Source organism: Hippocampus comes, unplaced genomic scaffold, assembly GCF_001891065.2.
Source record: "Hippocampus comes isolate QL1 unplaced genomic scaffold, H_comes_QL1_v1.1 scaffold359, whole genome shotgun sequence".
Lineage (NCBI taxonomy): Eukaryota > Metazoa > Chordata > Actinopteri > Syngnathiformes > Syngnathidae > Hippocampus > Hippocampus comes.
The window spans coordinates 214,683-242,289 of record NW_017806274.1 but is presented as its reverse complement, the minus strand read 5'-3'; the positions used below and the strand labels follow the sequence as shown (position 1 = coordinate 242,289).

At 43.4% G+C, this 27,607-nt stretch overlaps 1 protein-coding gene and 1 long non-coding RNA gene across 2 annotated transcripts; both read right to left on the bottom strand.

Annotated features, from left to right (window-relative positions):
• Positions 1-16,316: 16,316 nt before the first annotated feature.
• On the bottom strand, positions 16,317-26,120 carry hat1 (histone acetyltransferase 1). The gene is made up of 11 exons (XM_019857631.1): positions 26,019-26,120; positions 25,338-25,409; positions 24,947-25,022; positions 24,333-24,453; positions 20,801-20,977; positions 20,580-20,701; positions 19,871-19,975; positions 19,418-19,524; positions 18,679-18,830; positions 18,082-18,198; positions 16,317-16,826 (listed from the first exon to the last, which is right to left on the bottom strand). Exons 1-11 carry the CDS (start codon positions 26,023-26,025, stop codon positions 16,656-16,658), a joined length of 1,227 nt encoding a protein of 408 aa, XP_019713190.1. The 5' UTR covers positions 26,026-26,120; the 3' UTR covers positions 16,317-16,655.
• LOC109507898 (uncharacterized) lies at positions 22,384-23,678 on the bottom strand. The gene is made up of 2 exons (XR_002166558.1): positions 23,583-23,678; positions 22,384-23,492 (listed from the first exon to the last, which is right to left on the bottom strand). It is a non-coding gene; the product is annotated as an uncharacterized LOC109507898 (long non-coding RNA).
• Positions 26,121-27,607: the final 1,487 nt, after the last annotated feature.

The window sequence follows — 27,607 nt, the reverse complement described above, 5'->3', positions numbered from 1 at the left end:
ACTTTTTATTAGTGGGAGCGATTATGGAAGTGCTACAAATTAGCATTTGAGGTTTTTATTTGGACTTTTGACCCAAATAGTTTGTTTCAAGAAAATCTAAGTCCCGTCTTTGAGAATCCACAATGGATGTGTTTCATAACATTTGGACTTTTTATCTACCCGAACAGGATAAAAACACATGACTCACGATTCAGGAGATCACAGGAAGCTCCAGCCTATTAGATTCCAATTACCCGATATCGTTTTATTCTCCATTACAATGCTGCTTTGTATTACTCATCGCAAACAAAAGCTGAATGAATGTTTACATCAACCGCAAGTCCCTCACCTGACTATTGAAGTTGTTGTATCTTTAAAAAAAAAAAAAAAAAAAAAAAAAGTGCACCGACATATAAAATCCCAAGTGCATCTTTTGCCAATCCCCCCCGATTCATGTTCCAACTCAAACAACTCTGCTCACAGGCTGCAGGTCGCAGTGTGCACAGGCCTCCAGAAAACAGGGAGAAATGGTGTCCCCCCCCACCCCCCATTACAGCAGCAGCAGGGGTCAGGCCACAAGGCAGCCAGCATGCAAGCCGCCTGAAATGGGCTGCAAAATGACCAATTACCCCAGTGAAGTCTGGGGGTTGGGGCGGGGAGGAAGGAGTTTGAAAAATATAGCTTTTGACTTAATTCAACTTAACTGTAAAATGAAACAAGACACCCGAAAGCGTGCGCGGCTGAGAGAAGATCCCGCTCTATCGAGAAAACAAGTTAACAGCTGACCAAGGCGACATTCTTTCAGGTGATGGGTTGGGGTGCAAAAGGAAAAAAAAATACAAAAAAAAAAAAAACAACGTTACATGCTTTCTCTTATTGAATGAGCTGCCCACAAATTAAACCACATGCAAATTTGCCAATTAAGCCATTTGTCCGTGGAGAGCCTGGCCTGCTTGACATTCAGCTGCCACTGCAGCGCCTTTAGTCTGCAAGTCCCCTTTTTAGTTTTTGTTCAGAGTTAAGTCTCCAACAAAGACAGGAAGGAGGTCAGCACTCAGCCGACACCTGAATGCGCCTCTCCTTTGGCTGCACCCCTTGATCCCCACAGTCTGTGCCTGTCATTAGGCCTAATGACGGAAAATTGTCATGTTGATACAAGTCTTGCTCTCCCCCTCTCGTCTTTGTATAAGTAGAAGGTGGAAGCTCTATTTGAAACAAAGTTCTTTGTGACTAAAAGGCACCGATGTTGCATTTGTACTTGGGCAGCATTGGGTGGGGGTGAGGGGGTGGGGTGGGGGGGAAGCGGAGAAAAGAGGCCATCCACGCTCTTTCCATAGCCGGTATAATTATTCATACTGTGACCTTAATGATACGCTCTGTTCATTCTGCATCTCATCCACGCGCCAGGCCCTCAGCGGAGTCCTGTGTCAGGGAATATGAAAAACCCATATAATGAAACCATTTTGGCTGATGGAAAAAAAAAAAGGGGGCTACAGAAAGCTGCACTTGCTACAAAGGTGGCTCAATTATATGAGTAATTGTGATAATTTTCCCTCCATTCACTTCTTTATGTGGAAGGTAAAAAAAAAAAAAAAAAACCCAGATGCTGAAAGGGAAATTACTCAGACAATGTGTAATCGGTTGAAATGGTCACAACAGAAAAGAAGAAGAAAAAAAGATGACTGCAAGAAAGTGAGGCCCTATGAATAGGTATGGGGGCAGTTAAATGCACCCTCAGAGGCTCACAGACACAAACAAATAGCTCGTGAATGGATTATAAAAAAAAATGGTTCAATGGGAGAGAGAAAAAAAAAATCAAATGAAAAAAAAAAAGCTGGATAAAAGTACATATGCAGCTGCCTCAAAATTAAATTTCTTTTGAAAAATTTCAGCCTCGGAAAATGCGCCCTCCCCATCCTTGGCTATCATTTTGTTGTTCTCTGACAGGAAAAGGATAATTAGCCTCTCTCCCAGGCAGGAGGACTGACATGTCCTTTCCACGCCCGACAGAAAGCTTGAAGAATCATTTGAAACCTTTTTCCTTTATGTTGAAGCGTGCGTGTGTTTTGTTCTGAGCTGGCTGTATTACAGACTGCATTAAAACGGTGTTAGTCCATATACGTTTAAGTGCGACATTTCTGTAACTATCTGCCTTAAAAAATAAAAATAAAAAAGGTGATGTCTATTGAAATTCCAATTCTGTTTGGCTCTGGAGAAAGGTCAGATAGAGAGAACCACTCGTTTCTCTCCGTGGGTTGTTTTTTTTTTTTCACCCCCCCCCCCACACACACACACATAATGTAAAAAAACAAAAATAACACACGTTAGTAGAAGATGGAAATAACAAATTTCTGTCAGCCAGGAGCAAGGCAGCTTGACCCAGAGACAAAACCGACCATCTAGTCAGTGTGCTGAAGGAAATGAAATTCTGAATAAACTAGAATAAACATGACATTACATCGGCTCACTGCTCTGTATTTGATACGTAATGACAAATATATACTTGGAATAAATGCCCCCAAAGGCCAAAACCTCTGCCCCCTCAGACCCTCCGCAGTGCACCTTCAGACTCACCAAGCAACATTACAGCCTTGAAGTTCAAATCATTTTCTGTCGCACGCTATGTCAGCAGCTTCCATCCCATTGAGCAACCCCAATGCTGGGTGTAACAAAGCAGCCCCAGAACATAACAGAGCCTTTTTGTATGTTTCACAGTAGGTACAGAAAATCCATAGACGTGGGATAAAATAATTCTTGACAGGTACACCAGTCTCACTGAGATGTTACAGAAATATTTTGCCTTTACGCATTCACATTACATTAAGCATCCAGTTCCAATTCATTTCCTACATTTTAAAATCAGACTGGCCCTGACGCGTGACCATTTCGGCCATGGATGGACCGACCGTTCAGGAATTTCCCGAATTTCCCAAAGGCCACCACACCCTTGTCGGCGGTGACAATGACAGAGATGCTCTATGATGCCTCAACACTTTGGTTTCATGACAAACACCACCATTCAGGAAGATTCTCCCAAGTCAGACCAGGCAGCCGTGTGGTCTAAACCTCGTCAAACCAGCTCGACTTGGTTGATATTACCAGCTAGGGACACCGGTGGACGCCGCTTCGATTATAGAGCGGCGGTAGCGGCGTTCTAGAGAAAGCTAAGCTGAGGCTGTCAGAGATTTTAATAAAAGTAGAGGACACCGCCTGGGAAAAGTGTGGCTGTCTCAATAGAGTGATACAGACAGACCAAGGCTGTCAATGGAGCCCCTAATGACAGAGTAAGATAATGACAGGCCCCGGCTAGAATCAGCAGGAAGAGGAAGATCAATCTGCTGCCAGAGAGGGAGGGATGCAAGGGGGTGGGGGTGGGGGGGGAGACAAAACTGCGGGCTCTTTCTTTTCTATTTTCTTCATTTTATCTCCTCCGATGCATACGTCTTCCTCTGCAGCTGCCTCGCGTCGTGGTGGGCCAGCCCTGCGTTAAGCATGCGGCGGATCAATAGCAATTACAAGTCCCTCACAGCCTGACGCATCACAGCGGCACAGTTGACATTTCACTCGGCATTGATCCCCCGGCGCACAATATTCCAGCCTCCGCAGTCAGGAGTCGGGCCCGGGGTCTGGCTGGAATTGAAAAGCAACGGAGGGCCGGGGGGCGTCGGGCAGGCAACGCGGCGGCTAACCAGCTGCCGGGGCCGAGGGTAAACAACCCGTCATGCGTTGCTCCTTTTCAATCTTCTGCCTTTCCTGCCACGGCTGGCGGTCTGAGAGGCAGACTAAGAGGATGAAAGTCTGACCTGGCTGAATGAATCATATATGCACTTGAACTGTCTGCATGTGTATGCACTTGTCCAGTGGTCATGTCGGGGACATCTTGGAATATATTTATCGCACGGACTTGTATTTTGTTTAGGGCGACTAACAGCGAATTGCTGTCATCGAAATAATAGCTGTTGTTTTTAAGGTTTTATAATCACCGCAAAAGCTAAGATCGTTTCCCGTTAGCCCATCTATGGCATTGAGCATTATACCGTATTTTAGCATTACGATCGCAGAATTTGAAATGAGGTAAAAAGATACTGTATGATCTCCTTGAACAGTTTGCTGTTTAATGATGAAATTCTTTTTTTTGTTGTCAGCAGGCACACTTTAGTGAGAGTCTTCTTTTCCTCAGAGTGATGTTATGTGACATTTCTGCTGCTGCTAAAGAATGCAATAAAACGTTAGTCTTAATGCTTATGTTCAATTAAGATTAAATGTGTTGAAAGTGAATGGGAGGGGCAGTACTATATTTAAAAAAAACAAACAAAAAAAAAAACGTTTTATTTTGTTTGTTTTCTACTGTCTCTGTATATCACGGATTTTCGCAGGCGGTGTCCGGAACGGACCCCGGCAATAAATGAGGCTTCACCGTACCTTCCGAATCACATCTTCAAAAGCATTTGGATGCTATAACAGATCTAAAAGCCCAGATGGACGACTTTATTTTGTCTTAACTCTAAAATAAACAGTAACATAACACAAACAAACAACTATTCCTCACAGTTCTTTAAAGTGGTGCAAAGCCCGCATGTGAGACACAGCCACACAAGTAGCCTTATTTAAATCCCGGTTGATAGCATCTGAGTAACAGGAAGACTGAGTAGGGCCGTCTAAAATAAATATTTGGTGTGATTAAAAAGTGGGAATTTCCAAGAAACGGCCTAAATAAAATCAAAATCAAGTTCATGTTCAAATGCAACACCGAAAACTTTGGAGATGGGGTCACACGTGGGCCTGTTAGTTTCCCCAGGATCTGCAATCCAGCAATTTACTTCGGATGTGTGAGACACGATGGCACCAATGTCTCGTTCTGTCTCAAAAAATTGGCAACTAACAGAGTGCTGGACAAATAAATATGGTGCGTCATAACTGTGTGCTCTGATTTTGCTCATTGGCCTTGGCAGAGATGTGCGTTCTGCTAAGTGACATTCTTCTTACACATGGTCGTGAAAAAAAAAAAAAAAAGAAAAAACATTTACACAGTAGCACTGTAACCTTGTTTCAATAAACACTCACCAAAGAAAGCAAAATAGTTGTTTCCCAAGACCCTGAGAAATTGAGCAGCCCCAAAACTTCATCAGTATTCAGAGCAGAAATTGAGCTCATACATTCTAATCCGGTGAAATAAAAGCCTATCCCGGCAAATCGGCAATCACAAAAGAAGGAGTTTAACTCCCCGGATTGAGGTCACAGATATTCAGAACAGCAATTTACACCACCTGGTGTGAAAATTGTGGCTGTCTCAATAGAGTGATACAGACAGACCAAGGCTGTCAATGGAGCCCCTAATGACAGAGTAAGATAATGACAGGCCCCGGCTAGAATCAGCAGGAAGAGGAAGATCAATCTGCTGCCAGAGAGGGAGGGATGCAAGGGGGTGGGGGTGGGGGGGGAGACAAAACTGCGGGCTCTTTCTTTTCTATTTTCTTCATTTTATCTCCTCCGATGCATACGTCTTCCTCTGCAGCTGCCTCGCGTCGTGGTGGGCCAGCCCTGCGTTAAGCATGCGGCGGATCAATAGCAATTACAAGTCCCTCACAGCCTGACGCATCACAGCGGCACAGTTGACAAAGGGATGACAAGGAGGAGGAGGTTCGGGTGGGGAGACAAAACTGCGGGCTCTTTCTTTTCTATTTTCTTCATTTTATCTCCTCCGATGCATACGTCTTCCTCTGCAGCTGCCTCGCGTCGTGGTGGGCCAGCCCTGCGTTAAGCATGCGGCGGATCAATAGCAATTACAAGTCCCTCACAGCCTGACGCATCACAGCGGCACAGTTGACATTTCACTCGGCATTGATCCCCCGGCGCACAATATTCCAGCCTCCGCAGTCAGGAGTCGGGCCCGGGGTCTGGCTGGAATTGAAAAGCAACGGAGGGCCGGGGGGCGTCGGGCAGGCAACGCGGCGGCTAACCAGCTGCCGGGGCCGAGGGTAAACAACCCGTCATGCGTTGCTCCTTTTCAATCTTCTGCCTTTCCTGCCACGGCTGGCGGTCTGAGAGGCAGACTAAGAGGATGAAAGTCTGACCTGGCTGAATGAATCATATATGCACTTGAACTGTCTGCATGTGTATGCACTTGTCCAGTGGTCATGTCGGGGACATCTTGGAATATATTTATCGCACGGACTTGTATTTTGTTTAGGGCGACTAACAGCGAATTGCTGTCATCGAAATAATAGCTGTTGTTTTTAAGGTTTTATAATCACCGCAAAAGCTAAGATCGTTTCCCGTTAGCCCATCTATGGCATTGAGCATTATACCGTATTTTAGCATTACGATCGCAGAATTTGAAATGAGGTAAAAAGATACTGTATGATCTCCTTGAACAGTTTGCTGTTTAATGATGAAATTCTTTTTTTTGTTGTCAGCAGGCACACTTTAGTGAGAGTCTTCTTTTCCTCAGAGTGATGTTATGTGACATTTCTGCTGCTGCTAAAGAATGCAATAAAACGTTAGTCTTAATGCTTATGTTCAATTAAGATTAAATGTGTTGAAAGTGAATGGGAGGGGCAGTACTATATTTAAAAAAAACAAACAAAAAAAAAAACGTTTTATTTTGTTTGTTTTCTACTGTCTCTGTATATCACGGATTTTCGCAGGCGGTGTCCGGAACGGACCCCGGCAATAAATGAGGCTTCACCGTACCTTCCGAATCACATCTTCAAAAGCATTTGGATGCTATAACAGATCTAAAAGCCCAGATGGACGACTTTATTTTGTCTTAACTCTAAAATAAACAGTAACATAACACAAACAAACAACTATTCCTCACAGTTCTTTAAAGTGGTGCAAAGCCCGCATGTGAGACACAGCCACACAAGTAGCCTTATTTAAATCCCGGTTGATAGCATCTGAGTAACAGGAAGACTGAGTAGGGCCGTCTAAAATAAATATTTGGTGTGATTAAAAAGTGGGAATTTCCAAGAAACGGCCTAAATAAAATCAAAATCAAGTTCATGTTCAAATGCAACACCGAAAACTTTGGAGATGGGGTCACACGTGGGCCTGTTAGTTTCCCCAGGATCTGCAATCCAGCAATTTACTTCGGATGTGTGAGACACGATGGCACCAATGTCTCGTTCTGTCTCAAAAAATTGGCAACTAACAGAGTGCTGGACAAATAAATATGGTGCGTCATAACTGTGTGCTCTGATTTTGCTCATTGGCCTTGGCAGAGATGTGCGTTCTGCTAAGTGACATTATTCTTCCACATGGTCGTGAAAAAAAAAAAAAAAAGAAAAAACATTTACACAGTAGCACTGTAACCTTGTTTCAATAAACACTCACCAAAGAAAGCAAAATAGTTGTTTCCCAAGACCCTGAGAAATTGAGCAGCCCCAAAACTTCATCAGTATTCAGAGCAGAAATTGAGCTCATACATTCTAATCCGGTGAAATAAAAGCCTATCCCGGCAAATCGGCAATCACAAAAGAAGGAGTTTAACTCCCCGGATTGAGGTCACAGATATTCAGAACAGCAATTTACACCACCTGGTGTGAAGGAAGCTACACATTCGACGACTGCTCCTAATGCCATAATTGAATTCTTGTCGGGAGGGCAAAAAAAAAAAAAAGTGATTAAATCAATTGTTACCACCTGACTCAGTGTGTGCAGCAGCAGCGGCGGGGCCTCGCACGGGATTTAAAGTTGTTAAACACATGCACAACAGATCCGAATGCCAGTCTGTGCCGAAGAAGAAACTTTTAAGACGCGATGGCTGTCATCACAGTCTGAGCTCAGCAAGACTGCAGGATTAAAAAAACATCAACGATATGACCCTTTTTAACACGGATGTGGGGGGGGCGGGGCCCAGCGGGTGCCCTTCTTGTCTCTCTTGCGTGACAGAGGGACGCGTTCCTCATCGAGAGTCACCATTTGGGGCGCCAACGCATTTTCTATTGCTCAGAGGAAACACCTGCAAAGAGCAACACGTGTCGGTCTGCTCCACCGTGTTGGCGAGATTGCGACCCTTGTTCTCGGTTTTAGGACTTACAGCTCTGGATATTGTTTACATGTGTCGCTAGGGAGTCTGATTGAAAGGCATTTTGTGGGGAGCAGAACCGCTGGTGCTAGTGGGCAGAAGGGCAGATATTTTGGTTTAAAAAAAAACAAAACAAAAAAAAAAAAACTTTTGTAAAAGGTAGTTAGTCGTACTGATTTAGCTTCTGTATTTAATGAAATAATGTTCAGATCCTGAATTGTACTTAAGTTGTTGTTGCGACTTTTGAGGTGTCCAGTCAGAGGTTGCCACAGCAAGTCATTGGCATGATTTGGAGCCCCTCCCAGATGATCGGAGTTCTTATCGGAGAGCCCCAACACCTTGCGGAGGGAAACTCATTTTGTCCGTGGATATCCGCCATCTTGTTTATTTGGCCCTCTGCATGCCCCTGATTCAAGTTGATAAAAATCAAGGAAACCACAAATCCGCAGCAACACCATAGCGATTTATACAGATTGATGACTTTTGGGCGAGTTCAATCTATAACTGAGACGAATTCATTATTTCATGTGTCGACGCACTCGCATCTTTTACATAAAAACGGTTACGTGTGTGGTATGCGAACGGCACGAGTGAAGGAAAGACGGACTAACTCTCTGGTGACTCTTTTACCAACTCAGGGGTCATAAATGTTACACAGACTCAACCTCAAAATGAATTTTTTTTTTTTTTTTTTTGCTGTTGGGAAACGCCTCCGGGAGGTCAGCTGGGATGATATGGACCCGATTTTTATGACACCCCTCCTACAAAAGTATAGCAACAAAGTATTGGGAAGCGGGTGCTGGATTCTGCAGAGCGGCAAGCGGCTTACAGCCTTAGAGGAGTTCAGCTGCGCAGCAGCGCGCTTGTCCGGACCCTGTGAGAAACTTTGCTCCCGCCATGCAGCATTGTAGAAATTAGCCCCAGAGCTAAAGTGTGGACGGCAGCTGGAGTGGAAAAGTCAGCTCTGGTGGCGGTGATAATCAGCAGGGAGGATGTGGCAAAAGAAACCCTCGGGGAGGATGGGGGTTGGCAGAGAGGGAGGAGGAGGATGGGGGGGGCTCGGAAGGGGAGAGGGCTGGCTGTGATCTTACAGGCCCCAATCAAGTGGAGACGAGGCCTCATGCAGTGTAACAGCACACCATCATGCCACAGCACTCAACATCTTGGACACAGAGCAGGTCTCTCCCTAACCAACTGCTTAACCCTTTCGGAGTGTGTGTGCGTGCGTGTGTGTGTGTGTGTGTGTGTGTGTGTGTGTGTGTGTGTGTGTGTGTGTGTGTGTGTGTGTGTGTGTGTGTGTTGGGGGGCTCCCCTGCCCTCATGCTCTCATCACCACACACTAATCAGCCTCGCAGACAGCAGCTGCAGGGAGCCTGGCCACGAACCTGGACTGGAGAGGCAGTTATCCGCAGCGAGAGCGGGGCGACAACAGTGGAGCTTAGTGCTCTCGATGGGGACCGCCGATCGTCGACATGTCTGAAGCAAGCTGCTTCGTCTCTTACGTCACAAAGTACACTTGTTCAAAAAGATTTTTTCGCCCCCCTCTCTCTCTTGTAAACAGCCCCGAAAAAACTTTTTGCTCATTCTGTTTGTTAAGACAACCTGTAACTCGAGCAAATGCGAGAAATACACGAGGTCAGAAACTAAACATCCCGTGCATTAAATTTTAGATGAGAGGAGCTTTAATTGGTAATTCCACATATGACACAATATTTAAAAAAATGTTACTTCGGTTCTAATTTGGATCTCATTAGATGTCTGAAAAAAAAAAAAGTAGCGTACTGGTGGGTTTTTTTTGGGGGGGGGGGTCATATTTGCTGTGATTAAAAATTTACATAACGTGGCCTCCTTGACAAAGATCATATTTTCCAAGCCAGCAAAGCATAGAAGCAGCTCTCGGGTTGGGGAGGGGGGGGGGAGTACTTTACTGCACTGTTAATTTGTGTTACTTTACTTTGGCGACCTTTGCGTAAATTGGGGCAGCTTGAGTATCCACAGGTCAATAATAAATCAGTGGGAGTTAAATAAAGCCCTGACGAACATTTCTAGTGTATGTATAGAGCACTGTATCCCCACAAGGTTTCCTGTAGCTCAGGGAGCGGAGGCCCACTAAATCAGGTTCTTAATCAGTGCTTGCACAGTCAGAGAGACATGATGGAGGGATGGTTCGGAGCCGTGTCTGATTACAACAACACTTTTTCACTGTTTTTAAAAAATTCCAACGGTTTCATCTTGATTCATTTGAGCTACGCGAGTGACTTTTTTTTTTTTTTTGAAAGCTCTTGGTCTGAATCTGCGCAGAACGTGCTGCCAATTACAGTCACGCCTCGCCGATTGTTAAATGGATACAGCTCATCGGATTCTGCGAGTGTACCTAATTGTGTGGCCAAGGAGTTGGGATCACAATATGGCTCAAACTTTGCACATGCGCGTTTTTTTTTTCTTCCCTCCGAATTTTGCTGCTGTAAATTGCGAATTTCTCCATTGTGAGACAAAAAAAAAAAAAAAAAAGGTTTTCTTATCTTATCTTTTCCAGCAGAGGTGACGAAGCCGTACGCGCCGTACCGACCGCCCAGGTGCCCGGGCCCGTTAATAGCACATCTGAACACCGTGGCTTGCGTCTTGCTCTCATCAAGAAGATAATCAGCGAAGGCTTAGCGTTGCCCAGGCTGGGAGGTGAACAAGCGAGTCTTTGAGGAGCCCTCTGCCAGTCAGACGGAGAGCCCCAGGCCTCTAACCCTCAGGGGTTAACCTCTCACAGGCTGCCAAGCAAAATACTGCAAGAGGTTCGCAATTATAGAGACAGTCAAAGGCCACATGCAATTTTCAGCCCTATTTACACAGTTAGACGACGCCCTCCCCCCTCCAACCCACCATGATGGAAATGCCAACGATAGGTAGACTTAAGACGGTAGAGACAGACGGAAGACTTTTTAAGCCTCCTAAAAATCCACCGTCATATAACCGCGTATCTCAAGAACACCTCACGGAGTAATGCAGTTGGACACCATGGCTAACTGCAACCACATTATTGACCATATTATTACATTCATTAACAGGTGTCAATCAAATCAGGTTGCGGTTTGCCACGGGACACAACTGTGCAGTAAAATAATGAAAATGGTGTCTCCTGTTTCCCCAGTTAGGGTAGTTGGACGAGTCAAAAACGTTTGAAACGGGTCTCAGTATGATGCAGTATTGTTGTACACTTCTGCAAACCACAATCCGAAAAAAATAAATCAAAAATGTTTCATTAATATCTCTAATAAAGTCACGACGACTTTATTTGCAATCTAAGAACGCTTTTTAAATGGGCACGCATTATTTGGGGACGGGAAGCACCTGCTGCCTTACATTAGCAAGACACAAATCTGGATTTTAATTTCCATAGAAAATTTGACAAGTGGCCACATTAAAAAATAAATAAAATAAATAAAATGCTTAATACTAATTTTGAAGTATATTTCACACTTCTGCGTTTTCTCTTTCAACCGTTCTGACTGAACCATGCGCCAGTCCAGGTGAGTGCATTTTATATTTCAAACACACACACACACACACACACACACACACACACACACACACACACACACACACACATTAGGCACCTCCCGGCTGGCCAGTGCAGAGGTGCTCTCAGGGGACCATTGAGCTGGGGGCCAGGGTGCAAAGGGGCCCCTGCAGCCTCTAACCCACACAGCTGTTTTCCAGGTCCAGAGCCTCTCCAGGGTCTTCACTGCTTTTGGAGACCGGCTGCCCGGGGGCCAATGTGCTCTAATAATAACAACATCAAGCATGAAGGCCCCGAGGTCAGACACAAGCATGACCCTCCACATCACAGCAACAGACCCTGGACAGGAGCCGGGACAGGGAGACCTGCTGCAGCCTGGGAGAGCTGCGTGAGGAGGACTAAAGTAGTGAAGAAGAGAGCTCAAAGGTCTTTTCAGTTTCTCCTTTTGCACATTTTAGGGAGGAGAGGAGAGTGCGTACACAAGTGCTATTCCGTCACAGTACAGTCTTGCCCCCACCAACTTCTGGCTTTGCATGTCCACTCTCAAACCTGCTGGGTTAAAGGCACCCAATTTGGTTGAAATGGCTAAACCGGTTCTGGGTGCAAAAGGGGCCGAACCATTGTTGGGTGGTTTGGACCAAGGGCATCAAGTTGAGATTTTGATCCAACAAGGGGTAAAAACTACCCATCTTAAAGAGTTAAAGCTAGCAAGAAACACGTTATCAGGTTAATAATATAGCTGCGGATCAAATCATGCTAATATTCGTATTCCGCTCTTAAAATGCGTGTAAATTGAGTTACGAGCCCGGTCACAGGATGAATTAAACCTCCGAGTGAAGGTATAACTGCATTTTGGGAGGTTACTTGAAAAATTGGAGCTATTTTTAATCAATGAAAGCATTTCAGTGCTTCTCAGGGTGGTACGAGTACCACTAATGACGCCCTCTAGTGGTTTGTGAAAGAAAACAGCCGGAATACAGTTCAGTTGTATTTAACTTTGAAGTTCAAAATATTTACAGCTTCTCTTTAAGGCGTGTGTTTTCCAACATTTTGTTAGGTACAAAATGAAATCTTTATGTACAACTCATTCGAAGGCAATCACAAGTGAATTTTTATTTTATTTTTTTGTATTACTGGGTCACCTGCAACCCGAGTGAGTACAAGCGGTACAGCCAATTTGTGGATCGATATTTAAACACGGTGGCAATGTTCAAACTGCACAACAGTATAATGGCCCAACAATAACAATGAAAATACTTTTTGGGCATAACGTGTTTCATTTAGATTCATTAAGAAAAAGCCAAAGGTTTTAGACTGCTCGAATAACATATTCGCTTCAAGCATTCCGAATAAAGACTCCGCCCTCATCAGGTCCTGTAGTTTTGCCAGCAGTGCACTTTAAGATTTGTCAACGACCTGGACAATAGGGAATACTTCGCCTTAATTAGCACAAAGCATCTGTGAAATGTCATTGTGTGTCCGTGTGCATATTTACTCAGTGAGCTGGAGAGTAACGGCGGGAGAGACTCACACACGCGGACGGACGGACGGACGGGTCCGGAAGCACGTTGCTGTCGTATTGTGAGTGACACGTATTGTAAAAGTACGTGTTTCCAGATTTGTGGTTAAGTGTTTACTGAGCAGTCCTTGTTCCAGCAAACGGGACATCTGCACACCGCAAACACACTGTATGCATTACTGTCCTGGTGCAGTTTAAAAAAACATTTACAGCCTATTTAGGGATGCTGTCAGAAGAGTAGAAAGAAATCACTCTTCCACATTGTTTACTTTAGGGGCTTGGTGTATATTTAAAAAAAAAAACAAAAAAAAAAAAACGGATAACGTTTCCTGCTTGTTTGCCCTGTAGCCACATGACATTTTTATCATTTCTTAGAATTCCCGTGAAACTAAGATCATTCCGCAAGCAAAGAGTGAGAACTCGTGTCTGGATTGCCGTTCCTTATGAAATCTGTTTAAGAAGCAACCTGTTGCCATTTGCGGTGTTATTCTATGAGGCCACCCCTCCCTGTCCCATGGGTTCTTTTACAGAAAGTGAGCCCACAGATGCTTTCAGATCCCCCGACTGGACAAAAAAAAAACAAAAAAAACCCTGCAGTACCGAAAACGTCAGCAGCCCCAGTGCACGATCGCAGTCGCCATCTCCAACCTGACGAGATTACACAGAGGTTTCCTGTCTCCTCTGACCTGATAGCATCAGACTGGCTTCTCGCCGCGCTCCCCTTCGGCTCGCTCGCAGCCTCAGATAGCGCCAATTACACCCTAATGGGGCAGGTTTTAATTGGAAAGCACATCTAGTGAATCACATGGCACGGCTCATTTAAGAGATTAATACACAGGCTGGCTCAACAGTACAGTAAAAGCCAGTCGCAACCAAAACAGTAGGACAAGGAGACCGTTAATGTGATGCTCAAAAGTGCACAGTTAAATCGCTTCTCTGCCGCGAGTCTCCGAATAAAGCACAAATGGCGTTCGAGGCAACGTTGCACTTATAAAATATTACATGACTGAACTGAATGACCGCGCTGACTTTGTGGCACCTTGTCTTCCATCCAGAGCCTTCCGCTATCTACCGAAATTTCAGATTTATTTGTAAATTCTCACATTTAGTTGGGCAAAACCTACTGTAATTTGCAAATAGTCTCTGAACGCGCTCCAAACCCTGACTTGCTGGATTTTGGCCTGTTTTACTGCCACTTCCCTTCACTAAAAACAGAGAACTACATTTGTGACACTTTTGTATTTCCATTACGTTCTATGGTGACAAAATTGAATGTTGACCCGTGTCCAGGACAGGATAGTAGAGACGACTATACAGTATTTAACAAGAAAAATATTCACATTTTAAAATTGTGCTCAATGTGAAATGACCAAACAACTCAAATCTCAGTCAAGAGATGTTCAGTAAGTAAATTAAGAACTGAAATACCCCCGGACTTCTCTTCACCGAGACATCTGTAATTTGTTTTGAAATCCTTCTTGTCTGTTTCTTGCCGAGCACCCAGCCCGCCGCTGAACTGGACGCTCTTCATTTTTCACCCTCGCATCCTTGACTTCACAAACAACCTTATCAGCGGCCCATCTGAAAGCAGGCCCAGAAGCTCAATCTCGACTGTCTGACGCACGATTAAAAGAATGTCAAACTTGGGCTTCCTTTGCGTCGTTTTTGGGTCTGCTTGTCAGAGCATCAAACGTTATCTTAAAGAGGGACCGTTTAGCAGTGAAAAAGGGACCGAGTCGGTGCACCCGCTAGCCACGGGGGAATGCGCCTATCTAAGGAGCACAAAAGAAGAGGGAACATGATCGGAGAAGCGTCGCGAGAGGGGAATAGAGGTGGGTGCCCTCTCTGGCCGCTAAGATGCCGCTGCTCCACGCAGGTATCGGATTCGGCGGGTCTGTCAGTGCAACTGGGCTCCGGTCCAAAGTCCTGACGACCGTCTGCCTCGGCGCAGAGATGCCAGAGGCGCCACGAGGCCAAAATACCACAGGTGAAACCAAATATTCCAGTCTAGCTCAATACTGTCGCTCCCATTCAGGCGATATTAAGTCTCGCTGGCGGCATCAGAGACATCGCTCGCATGATTAAACATGCTGAAACACGATTGACAGCAGATGTCAGCATTTTTTTTTTTTTTTTTGCATGTGGAGTCTTCGGAAATATAACCGAGTGAAAGTGGGAATTTCAAACACAAATCCGCCTCCCGCATCTCGGCACTTATGCGACATAATAGAGAGCCTTGTGTCCCCGCTGAACAAAAGCTCAGCGATTGAGGACCCACTGCTGTATTGGCGATAATCGTTTGTCTGCGCAAGGAGGCACACTGCCTTCTTTTTTGTGGGGGGGTTGAGTCAAGAAAGGAAATTGACATGCTGGATATTATGCTCCATTTTTCAAAGTCAAAAAGTTTCAATAGATGTTTTTTTTCGTGTTGCAAAAAATCTTTCCAGCTTTCCATCTAGGCAGGGGGGAGTGGTAAGTAACTTTGGACTGAATCCGGAAGCCTACCAGGTCCTGCCACGATGCGGCAGCGGTTCTGTCAGCTGCGCCGAGCCGATAGCGGTCACACACACGGCAGTAAATGGGAACTAGCGAGACGAGGCCTCTTGTGCGCACGAGTGGGTTCAATCAAGCTTCCCAGGTTTTGTCTTATGACAAGTGGAAAGGTAGAATTGACCTAGCGGTCCTTATTTAGCGACAATGTGCTAAAGTATCATAAAGCATGATGGGTATTTACCTGTGATCTCCGCAAGCTGGATTGTTACAGGGATGCAAAGGTTTTCAATTGAACACCATAATAATCATTAAGCGCATCGAGGCACTCCAGAGCAGTGGCAATTACAAGTTGCATTAGCCAGAAGAGGGTGAGTGAACAAAGTGACATTTCGAGCAGGTACACTGTGTGTTTAAAAAGCATGCTGGAAAATGCGTTGAAAATGCGTCAGAACGCGGGCAGGTGGAGCAGTCCATAAGCATTCTCCTTGCATTAAGGTTTAGTGTGCTTATCTTTTTTAAGATTGTCCAACGTGCGTTTGCAACAAGCTAGCATATTTTAAAGCGATGTGGTTGTTAAAAACGACATATCATTCTCTTTGTTTTATGTTTAGTTTGACGGCAAATGACAACTGGGAGTGTCAATAGAAAGCTTGACAGCTTTTTTTTGGTTTGTTTTTTTTATTACGAATATTTCACAATGCGCCAAATAGCAGCTTCTTGCGAAGTCAGCTGAGCTTGCTGCCGCCATCTCTGCATCAGTGAAGAAACGTGTAATACGAGGCAACTACAAATACCATTTTTTTTTATTTGAAGTGCTGCAAAAACGGTGGGACAATGGGCAAATGTTCCAGGGAGAGATCTACAAACATGACTGGTCCTGCAAATGTGGGGCAAAGCCCCACCAAAGCTGCACTACTCCTCCAGTGTACCAACACAAGCTGGGAGACAAAATGGCTGCTCTCCGCTGCAACCCACAACTCAGCTAACTGTAAAAACACTCTGCAATTAGAACGGTGATTGGATTGTACGTCTTCACGAGTGTCTCTTCTTGGTTGCGGTGAGAGTTCACGACACACAGACCACGCAGTTGAGAGGGTGGGCTCCTGGCAAGTGGTCTCTCCTAATCAGGCCTGCGACGCCAGCCTCTCGATGATTCTCCGGTAGTCTTGCAAAACCACCTGGTAGCTCTTCTCCAGCTCCTCGTGTTGCATCTGAGTGTCCATCTGACCCAATTGGGACACCACCTCCTCGAGCCGCAGGCACTTTGTCATCTTCGTTAGCTCCCGCTGATTCTTCTGTACAAAAGAGGCAAACCGACGGCCACGTCAGGGAAGGTGGAAACGGTCATTTAGGGAAATGATCACAAGTGTGGCATTATTTCAAATTTGCCAAATTAAGAAGAAGAAGAAAAAAAAAACGTTTACCAGATGGTGAAGGTGCCACTTCTTTTCTCAAAACTTGACTAGTGCCTGAGGATGCACGGGCGAAGCTTTTATAGATGTAATTATCTGTCGTTCTTCCTTCACAGGATTCTCGAGGCGCACACAAGTTGTCTTCTTGTCACATCGAATTTAAAAACGCACCCTTCTCTAGTGGAGACAGGGCGGGGACTGCGGGGAGGCCAATCAAGGTCCCTCATCCTCGACTTCTGCAGTCAGGTTGATGTGTAACGTGCGCGGAATGTACTTCGGTGAAACGGGCGTGAATCTCCCTCATTGTTTCTGATTTCAAGCTTACACAAGATGTACCAGGACCCTGACCTCTGATCCATAACAGTGAGTTTAGACCACAGTGTCCTTAGACAATAAAATAATCAATTAATTTTTTTATGCAGATTGTCCAACCCGGGTAATGTGATGCACACTAACATCAGCGACTGATGAACGGCATTTGGAAAAAGCGATGACAATGAAATTCCACATTCCACACAATCAGACAAGGTCTCCCGAGGCATGGTAAAAAAAAAAGCTCTGTTAGGGCAGCGGTATTATTCGCTCACGTTTACAAAGTGGCGGCATCCAACATTCAGCTAACTGCATGTTAAAATTTCCTCAGGGAAGGAAAAAGAAAAGAAAAAAAGAAAAAAAAAACTGGCAGCATCTGGCGAACAGATCTCTTCTTGCCGATTTACCCCGTGGGACTTTTTTTCCATGTCCTACTCTGCCTCTTTGGAGGCGGGGTTTCGCTGACGAACAGAATGCTTCATGGTTGCTATGCAAAACAACTCCGACAGAAAACGTCACAGGGAAACAGAATGTAAGAGTTATGTTAGGACACAGGGCTCGATTCCATGATTTCATAAGGTGCATCTCGTTGACTATTATGCAGTTGTACGGAAAGATTGCCAAGTAAAATATGAGAGTAAAAAAAAAATACTTTCAAAAACAATTAATATCAAATTGCAGGTGCAATTTTTTACTAAATAGTAACTTTTTCTTGACAAAGTGCTTCAAAAATTTCCACTGGATTATTCCTGCACAGTATTTTCTCATCTTAATCCATCACAGAGGCAGAGAGACACAAAAATAAAAATAAAAATAGACGACTCACCCTGTAAGGTCCGAACAGCCTCTTCTTCACTGCCAAACGGTACGCCCTTGATTTCTCTTCATCGCTCATGTCCGTCACTCTCAGACGCAGGATCTCGTACACTCTTCTTGCATGTTTCTGTAGAGGTAGCATTGATTTAAACCGAAGGGGTTTCACCCAAAGCTGACTTATTTTCACAAGTGGTGAGTCTCGGCTACTGGTTTTGTGGCAACTGAAAATATGAATTGCCGTTTCATGATGTGCACCGAAGGATTCCCGCAAATAAAAAATCCATTTACGGGTTCAAGGCAGGAGATGAATTCGCATGCCAGGCGGCCAGCAGCGGTTAAGACAAAAATACAGCATATAGTGGACACTTAATTGTGTTTTACAACAATACTTAACCATATTTACAATTTCAGATGAACTAATGGATGGAATAGTGAGGCTTGGGGTAAATATTTTCACCCAGCCTGATGGTTACGGCCCCCGCCTTGAAAATAAAACTTTGCAAAAAAGGCTGACAAAATGTCCGAAGCATCCATGAATTGACCATTCAATAATTTGCTGCGTTGGACTGGTGACATGGAGACGACCAGGCAAGTATTGACAGAGTACCTTGTTGATTTTCAGTTTCATTTGTGCCTCTTCAACCATTTCGGCTGACAGGCCCTGGTGCAGTTTGTCCTCCGCAAAGGACGACAGGCCCTGACAAAGCTTGACCAGCACGTAGTCCCTCAGCTTCACGTAGCTCTCAGAAGGGTCTTCAGCTGAAAACGCAATAGATGGCAGTCAGGTAAGAACGATAGAAATCTCTCTGCTGGGTTTGTGAAGCATTCTCTTTTGCCACATTCCGAATTCCAGTCTCGGATGCCTCTTTAGTATTCATCCCCGGTCTCCACACAGCCATGTCAACAACTTAGATTGAGAAAATCTCAATAAAGCCTCAGCAGGCTAGTTTTCATGCCAGCTCACCAAATCAACTTTCCCCGCATGATCCAGTCACAGCACTGACAAATCAATTTCAGCATTTGTGACTGAACCGCGCATTCCTTTTCGCTCCAAGCACAAAGGCCATTCCGATGAAGTTGGGACGTTGTGTTAAACATCAATTAAAAAGAGAATACAATGCTTTGCAAATCTTGTTCAACCTATACCCAAGTGAATACGCTACACAGATATTTCCGATGCAAACGGATAAACTTTGTTTTGGGCTAATGATCATGAACAAGTGCGGTACAAAAATGGGCTTGTTTTTGTGGGTGTGGTTTGCAATGGAGCGTCATACTATGACGAGTTGCTCCATAAGTCAACTTAACGCTGTGGCCGGTGTTTATTTAAATTTAAAATGGCTCACCTGTGATGTCTTGCACTTTTGGAACGCTAGAATAAAATCTGTGCACTGCCTCCAACAGTTGCGCTCCATGACCTTCTCCTTGGAACGGAGGCAGTATCAGCATTTGACTGTTTCGGTAATGAACACAAAAAAAAAGAGGAAAAAAAATGTTGATTTGTAAAATACTTAAAACATGTTTTTTGTTTTTAAATATCCAAGTAGCAGCACAGCAGGAACAGAAAGTGATGAGAGTCTCTTTGATCCATCAGCACAATTAATTCAGTCACATCAGATGCTTCTTTATAAAGTTGTTTTCAGACACAAATCACCCCGGTTTCACGAAGAAACCAATGATTGGTGATCTCGGCCAGTAATTTGGGCCCTTCTTTGGGAAGAGGATAAAGAAATGTGCAATTTCCCTCTTCCCTTTAACACACAAAAGAATGGGATAGCCCGTGCTGCCCCAGCAATTACCTTACACGTGGCCGGGTTTTGTCTGGATACGCGTAGTAATTATAAACTGTCATGTAGCCAATGGTTGCGTAGAGGGTCTCCCCGTCTTTATTGTACTTTTCAAATCTGCACATAAAACACAAAGGCAAACAGGTCAATTACAAGCGTTACTTCATGCAGTGTCCATTTTACACCCCCCCGCCCCCCTCCACCTCCACCTCACGCACGACGGCACCAAGTTAGAGCAGCCAGGCCAGATTGGTACACCTGCTGCAACCTGAATACATTATGCACTTAATTGGAGTATTGCAACTTAGGGGAAGAGAAAGGCCTGAAAGAGGGACTGAGCTCCTCAAAAATCACTTCAGTCCATTTTGCCCTTTGTCAGTTTTAATAGGTGCCAAGGTAAAGGAAACACTGGCAGAGGCTCTTTTTACTGTTAACATACTGTTCAATGTTTCAAAACACAACAGCATTCAATTCTGTTCGTGCCCCCCCTCCCCCAAGAAAAAAAACTCAAAAGGGCTTTTTGGCACAAAAGAAGTTCTTTCCTGATCAAGAATTCTCCTACCGAGGGGAGTATAATCAAATCGGCCGGGTAATTGGCCAAAAGCGCCTCAAAAAGGGGCTTTGTCTTTCAATGATACAATATAGGCTTTGGGATAGTTTAGGGTGGGTGGGGGGGTGGGGGGGTATGAGGGTGGGGGTGTCAATTAAAGAGATCACGCACACAAGAAAGAAGTCCCAACGATCGTCATCTGGGTCAATGAAACTGGCGGTCTCTATGAACCACATGAGGAAGGTCTGCAGGCGCTCGTGGTACTCTCGGAATCCCGAGCAGCTCAAGTCGGCCTGCGGCGAATATGATGGGAGAAGAAAATGTTACAAGCTGAAATATTTCAAGCGGCTTTCAACAAAAATGCACGGGGGCAAAAGATGAGCCGCTCACACCTTGTGAATCTGATACGTGAGCTCTCCGGCTTCGTCGTTGTGGACTGTGTACACGTGCAACAAAGTGCCGAAGGGCCTGAAATTCGCTTCCTTCTCCAGCAGCGTGATGAAGTCATCAGTGTTGCAGATGAAGCCGGCGGGAACAATTTCACGGATCTTTCCATCGATATTGTCAGGCTGTAATGGGAATTCAGATCATTACGGTGATGAAGGACTGGGAAAGGAATACACGCGCGTTCAAACCCAATAGCGCCTTGAGGTGCGAGTTTAATCAGTTCCTTGAGCCTGCTCGAAACTTTCCCCTTCAATGCAACATGGTGCTGTTTTCTGGCATGCGTGCCTCAGCCAACTGGAGGCAAGACGGGTATACTGCACTTTCTGTGGCGTCACCAATGTGGTGGCTGTTCTTAAAAAAAATAAAAATAAAATAAAATAAATAGCTTACCACTTTCTGTGGCGTCACCAATGTGGTGGCTGTTCTAAAAAAATAAAATAAAAAAGCTTATCGGTGATGGGACATTGTAATTTTCTAAGAATGTTGTGGGAGTGAACATTCAAAAACTTAGAACACTAGCAGAGTCTTATAGAAAAAAAAAAGTCTTGCATATTTATATTTATCTGGTCCCTCATTATTGTGAGAAATCATGAACATGCTCAGTGTCTTCACATTCATTTTCAATAAATAATGAACATTCTTCAAAGTTATTTGAGCTAATTTGTTATTTCGGAAGTGTGTATCAAACTCTTAGCTGGTCACATTAATCTGTACCCCGAAAAGTAGTTCTGAGTGAGCCCTGGCTTGAAGGCGAACAACGGCACCATATTGATGCTAATTGTTAGCGTGTGTGCGAATGTAATTTACCATTGTATGCTAGCATTGAGGTAGGAGAGGCTACATGGTTGTTTTGCTCAATAAAAACACGGTGTACTTCTCTTTGTTTTATATTTACTTTGACATTTTCAGATCAGACTGGCAATAAACACTTTTGAGCCTTTTTTTCGAAGAATATTCACAAATTTAATCTGCCATACTTTTGCTTGTTGTGAACTGAGTTGAGTCATCTTCCGTCATACGTCACTCATTTTGCACTCGCAAGCCAAAACAAATCCACAATGTTTGATCAACATCTTGTATCTTTAAAAAAAAAAAAAAAAAAAAAAGTCGGATCACTCCTATCTCAAGGCTGTATTCCAGGTGACCGACACGAAACATTTCTCTTTTCACAGACAAGGTAAGGCTGCGAAAAATGTACCAAAATAGGCTGTAAAAAGAAAACAAATCCCCCGAGTGTGCGCCAATGAAAAGAAAACCATTAGGCAATTAAAACTGTCAGCTGAGCAGAGGGGCCTGGGCAGCCCCCCTCCCCCCTCCAAGTGAAAAGACCACTTAAATCGGTACATTTACTCTTCAAGTTAAACCATGAATATGTGATGAAGTTGCCACAATAACGCATTTCTGCCACTCACCGGGAAATTAAACCTGATGAATTGATCTCAACTTCATAAACCTTTGGCAATACATAATAGAGGCCCTCTCCTCTAATCCTGCCAAGTGAACCCAATCAAATGAATTGGGCCCCGTATTTTTCAAAGGGCCTCGGAGACAAAGGGGCGCTACCCCTCGGACTTTTTCCCTCAGCGCAACGCGTGGTTAGTTCAGCTGTAATGTTTGCATTGTATCCATTTCCACAAGGATTGACGTGAGAACACTTTGCTAAGCGGCCCTTTCACACCATTTGCATGTGTGATGGGCATTATGTCGCCACAGAGACCCTCGCTGCTCGGCATTCAAAACAGGGAAATGAAGAAGGTCGGGGCAAAATGCACGACAAAAGGCTAATACAAAATACTGACGATTCTCCCCCTTTCAGACATCAGCTAATATCAAACTGGAGGTAATGCACCTGCAGCTGAATGCCTCTCCAGCGCTGCAATTGTTCGGCCGCGTTTGGAAGAAACAAGGAGCATGCTTTAAAAAAAAAAAAAAGGCCTTCGACAAACAAGCCTTTTTGTTCGAGACACTCTTTGACATACTAGACACCAAATTGCGCAGCCTTTCAGAATAGATGCCTTCGTGTTTCGTGAATGTAACTTAACAATGTACCTTCGGAACATTGTTCTATATATTTGATTGCAAAACAATAAGGACAAAGGGGGAATAAATAAATCTAATTTGTCGTGTTGGTATTATCAAGCGTCTTTCAAGCAAAAGGCCTTCCATCATCTTTTTGAGTCAAAACAAACACACGCTCACAGAGGTCGATGGCGGAAATGCTGAAAATTGCCATTAGTCTGAATTAATTATTGTCCAGGAAAAAAAAAAATGATAAGAGACTACATTGCAGCTGCTTAAATTCTAAGTCCTTTTTCTCACCACCTGCACCGTGGCCTGACCGTCCACATGCACTCGGACGGGGAGACAAACACTCTTCAGACGTAGCCAAAGCTACTCCCCTCGTTCTCCACCCTGACACCAGCTGCACTCAAACCCTTGACGCTCAGAGTGCCGTCGGGGTCAACGCTGAGCACACGCTGGCAGTCAGGCCGCCATCATTCTTCATCTTGAACATCATCTGTGGCTTCAAAGTTGGCTCCAAAAAATACAGAAAATGGCTCTCCACTTCCAATAAAAACATTGACAGTCAACTGTCTCACTTCCCATCCTTATCAGATGAAACTATTTACTTTTTGTCTTTTTTTTTTTAAATACGAGTCCTTCATATACGCTCAAATCATCAACATTTAACAACCATTTATACTTCGTAGTTGTGGCCGGAATAACTTGCGATGACTCAAATTTTGTGTACAGTGGTACCTCTACTTACAAAATTAATTGGTTTGGGAAGAAATTTCTTAACTAGAAAAATTTGCAAGTAGAGACGCGTTTTCCATGTAAATGCCCTAATCCGTTCCAAGCCCCCCCCCAAAATTCAGACATAAATGTTTTCTAAAGCATAAAAATGCATCAAAATATGTAACAAATACATGTTACAATTAGATTATTGCACAATAAATGAGAGTTGTGCATAATGTAAAAAACAAAGAATGGTAAAGAATAAAAATGAAGGTCATTTCACTTTTAACTGCGTCGTCATTGTTTTTTGACCTCTTTAGTTTATGCTCTCTCTCAGAAGTGCAGGTCACAGTATCTCTCCCCTCTCGCCAGGAGCCCCCTAACCCGAAAACCTGTCAACGAATTTACACTTATATCGAGAATGGCCGTTTTGATCGGCTGAAAAATTCCCCATCCCTGTAATATGTTCTATGCGGGCCCCACTAGTTTAAACATGGCATTCTGGTTAATATTGCGTTTGTGGAATATAAATTAAACTAAATCCACCATCTGAGCGGGCACCCATTTTGCCACTTGCTGTCGACTGAAAATGACGTCAGTTACTCAGTGATCAGGTAACGACCAATCACGGCTCAGCTTGCGGACATCACATGACCAAACTCAGAAAACGTAATTTCATTGAGGAGGGGTAATTGGGAAAAAAAAATGATGTGGGGAAGGAAAAAAAGCAAACCTTACCTCCACACAGTCAAATGTGTCCGTGACTTTGGAGGAATACTTGACTTTATAAAGAGTGGTCAGGCTTCCCGCTGTGTAAAAGAGCTGGATCTGAAGACCTTTGTATCCAAATGCCACCTCACTGTGGGGAAGGGAAGAAATTCATTGTAATTTAGAAGTTCATTGTAATTTAGACAATTTAATTTTTTTTGTAAAATACCAGGAGTTTACATCTAAAATATGAAAAGATATATGCCCCTCCGCAGTCTGACATGAAATCACATGAAACATAAGAATTACCCAAATTATTTCAATTTGCTAAATGCCAGAATAATTATCTTTGACAATGTGGAACACAGATTTAAAGCCAATCAATGTGACCACAGGCTGGTAGTGATGGTAACAGTGGGCTTACTTGGGTCCACAAGGAACAATTCTATCAGTTTTTGTTTTTCACGTTTACATTTTTACTTGGCACGCAACAATTGGTTCTTGCAACAGTTCGGTTCTTATGGGCCTGAATTTAGTCTGCAACATAAATCCGACTTAATGACAATATAAGCTTTTATATGCAAGTTGGGAACGTTAATTAAGTGAAGCGGTCGTCTACATAATGATGAAAAGAAAATACTTACTCATCTCCAAAAATCTGGTGGCTGTACTCCGGGTGGAATGTAGTACCATCATCATCAACGTCCTCTGGAAAGCGAACTGAATAAAAAAAAAGGTGTATGCTTTTGGTGAAGTGGTTAAAAGTTAAATAACAACAACAACAAATAAACACAATTTTCAAACAACAGAATATGTTATGGCTTCTAGCATGCATTTCAGCGTTGTGTTGAACTAAACAGATTTAACATATCAGTCAATTTGTGAGTAAATTGAGATGATATCATTATTACTTCGATATTCTCATTTGGTGGTGTGTGGTGAGATCTTTCAGCAAATGGATGTCTTGGCTCAATAAAAGTTGGTAAATATTTGATTTTCATTCTGCACAAAATACAGCCCAAAAAAAGGACATACTTAGCTTTAAGCATACAGCTTCATTGGTGTCACACTTAAATTCAGCCAGTTTCTTTTCCATGTTGTTTGCTCCTGAGAGAACACACTGCATTAGCTGTTATTCAAGGATACACTTTCCAAAGCATGATAATCGTTTCAATGTATAGTAGGCACTCTTAATGGTGCACAAAACTAAGCAGTGCAACACAAGATCAGTCTGTCGAGCCAAAGAGTTTTTCGGAGGGAAATCTAAGGCAATAAAGCAGAGCTAAGCTTTTGAATGTTGCAGCATTGGATACAGCCTGGCAAGACTACGTCATGAAAACAAGCACTAGTAAACAACACCACAATATGTTCGCTAAAAGAGGCTCATTCACATCTCGTATGGAGTTAAGATGGCTTGCATGCATAATAACGGCAACAATTGTCTGTGACTTTCCACGTGGATGTAAACAAGATTTTAAAAAAAGCTGCCATGCCCACACAGTCAGTACGGCTAAACAAACAGCATGTTATTGACAGTCTGATAGCACGCAGCTAACACACCAGGCAGGCCCGCGTTGCGAATTCTGTTCTGCAAAATTGTCGTCACGCTCGCCACGCTAGACGTTGGGTAGAACACGCGTCTGTCTGCGCGCCGGTGGGCATAAAGGGAAGCTGGCTAGAACCGGAGGGAAAAGAACCAAGCTGTCAAATACGTACCCGCCATTTCTGCAGTGTTGTGGGAAGTGTGTTGTCCTAAAAGACCGCGCAATCATGAGGACTTCCGGTGTTACGTATTTCCGCTCAAAGCGGATGTTGTTTTTTTTGGGGGGGGGGAGCTCTTCTTTTCCTTCCAGCGTACTTTGAATTTTTAAAATATGTCTTTCTCAAAATGTATTCTGTGAAAAAAGACCTTTGTTCGTATGAGGAAAAAAAAATTCCTCCCATATTACCAAAAAAATCGCATCGAGGTACCGTTTCTTAAATCATAGCCCAGTCCTCTTACAGTTCAATTATTTGGCCATGATAATAATATCAGATTAACATCTTGGTGAAAAACATCCCTTTCAGATTGTAGATTTTGAAAAGATGGTTAACAATGTAACGCCCGCGTGTCACTGACCAGACTTTCATACAAACTGAGTCAAGATTATCATTAATTCAGGATTCATACTTTGCTAACAGGTTAACAAACACTGTTACAATGAAGAGAAATAACAAATGTGTGGAAAGGAGCAATTTTGAACATGTCAATGAGCTCACAATGATCTGCTATCAACCCAGCCTTTGCTTTTCTTCCCTCCAGGTGCACCAATAAATGACATACCCAGTCAGGTTTATGCCACTGTAATTTCACCTCCACTACAATGTCAGCACTAGATTACCCCTTTTCTGTACAAATACTATGTTTTATTTAACATTTGTCAGCAACTGCCAGATCACTGCTTTGGTGTTAAATGGTTTAAAAAAAAGGAAAAAAATAATGCAAGTTTGCCAACTGAAATTCCCAACCTTTACTGAACCGAGGCACCCATTAAAAAACTAAATCATCAAAACAAAATTTGAATACCGATGAATTAAAAAATGATCTTTGATCAATTTATCCCCAATTTGTCTTAAGAGAATGTTTATTGGGGTCTGTTTAATTAAATTGAAAGCTGATATATAAGTTGTTCTGGTGTATGAATGGGAAAAGGTGGATACACAGGTTTACTGTATTTTCTGCCATTTATTGAAAGATTTGATTATTCTGCCTATCACTACAAGTCACTGACATAGACGGCTGTACAAAGATATATTTCTAATTAATAAATAATAGTTTTCAAACACATTAACTGTGAAACTGGTAATTCCCTGCAGCAACCCCTTACCCTGGTTGGGAATCACTGGAGAACGTGTAAGTATGCATCAGTAAAGTGGTCCACTGTATGGTCTTTAAGTATTTTAAAAAGCAACTTGCATTTTTTTTACTCTTAAATGTCTTAATTTCTCTTGTTAATGTGCTTAAATTAAATCTTCGTTCTTGAAGTATTTTTTGGGAAGGTACTTTTGTTTTCATTGCTCTGCTTTTGAATGTCTATGGCTGCTTTGTTAATGCTTTTAGGTGTTGTGCTTTTGCTTGTGCGAAGCGCAATGAAGTGTCTTGTACATGAAATGTGCTACATAAGCAAACATACCTTGCCTTAAAATAAAATTCAGCCTATGTAATGGGGCTGGAATGTAAATTCATTTGAGTGTAAAATACTGTACCGACATGTGATAAAAAGTAATAATAAATTATTTACAGAATGCAGTGCAAATCAAAACCT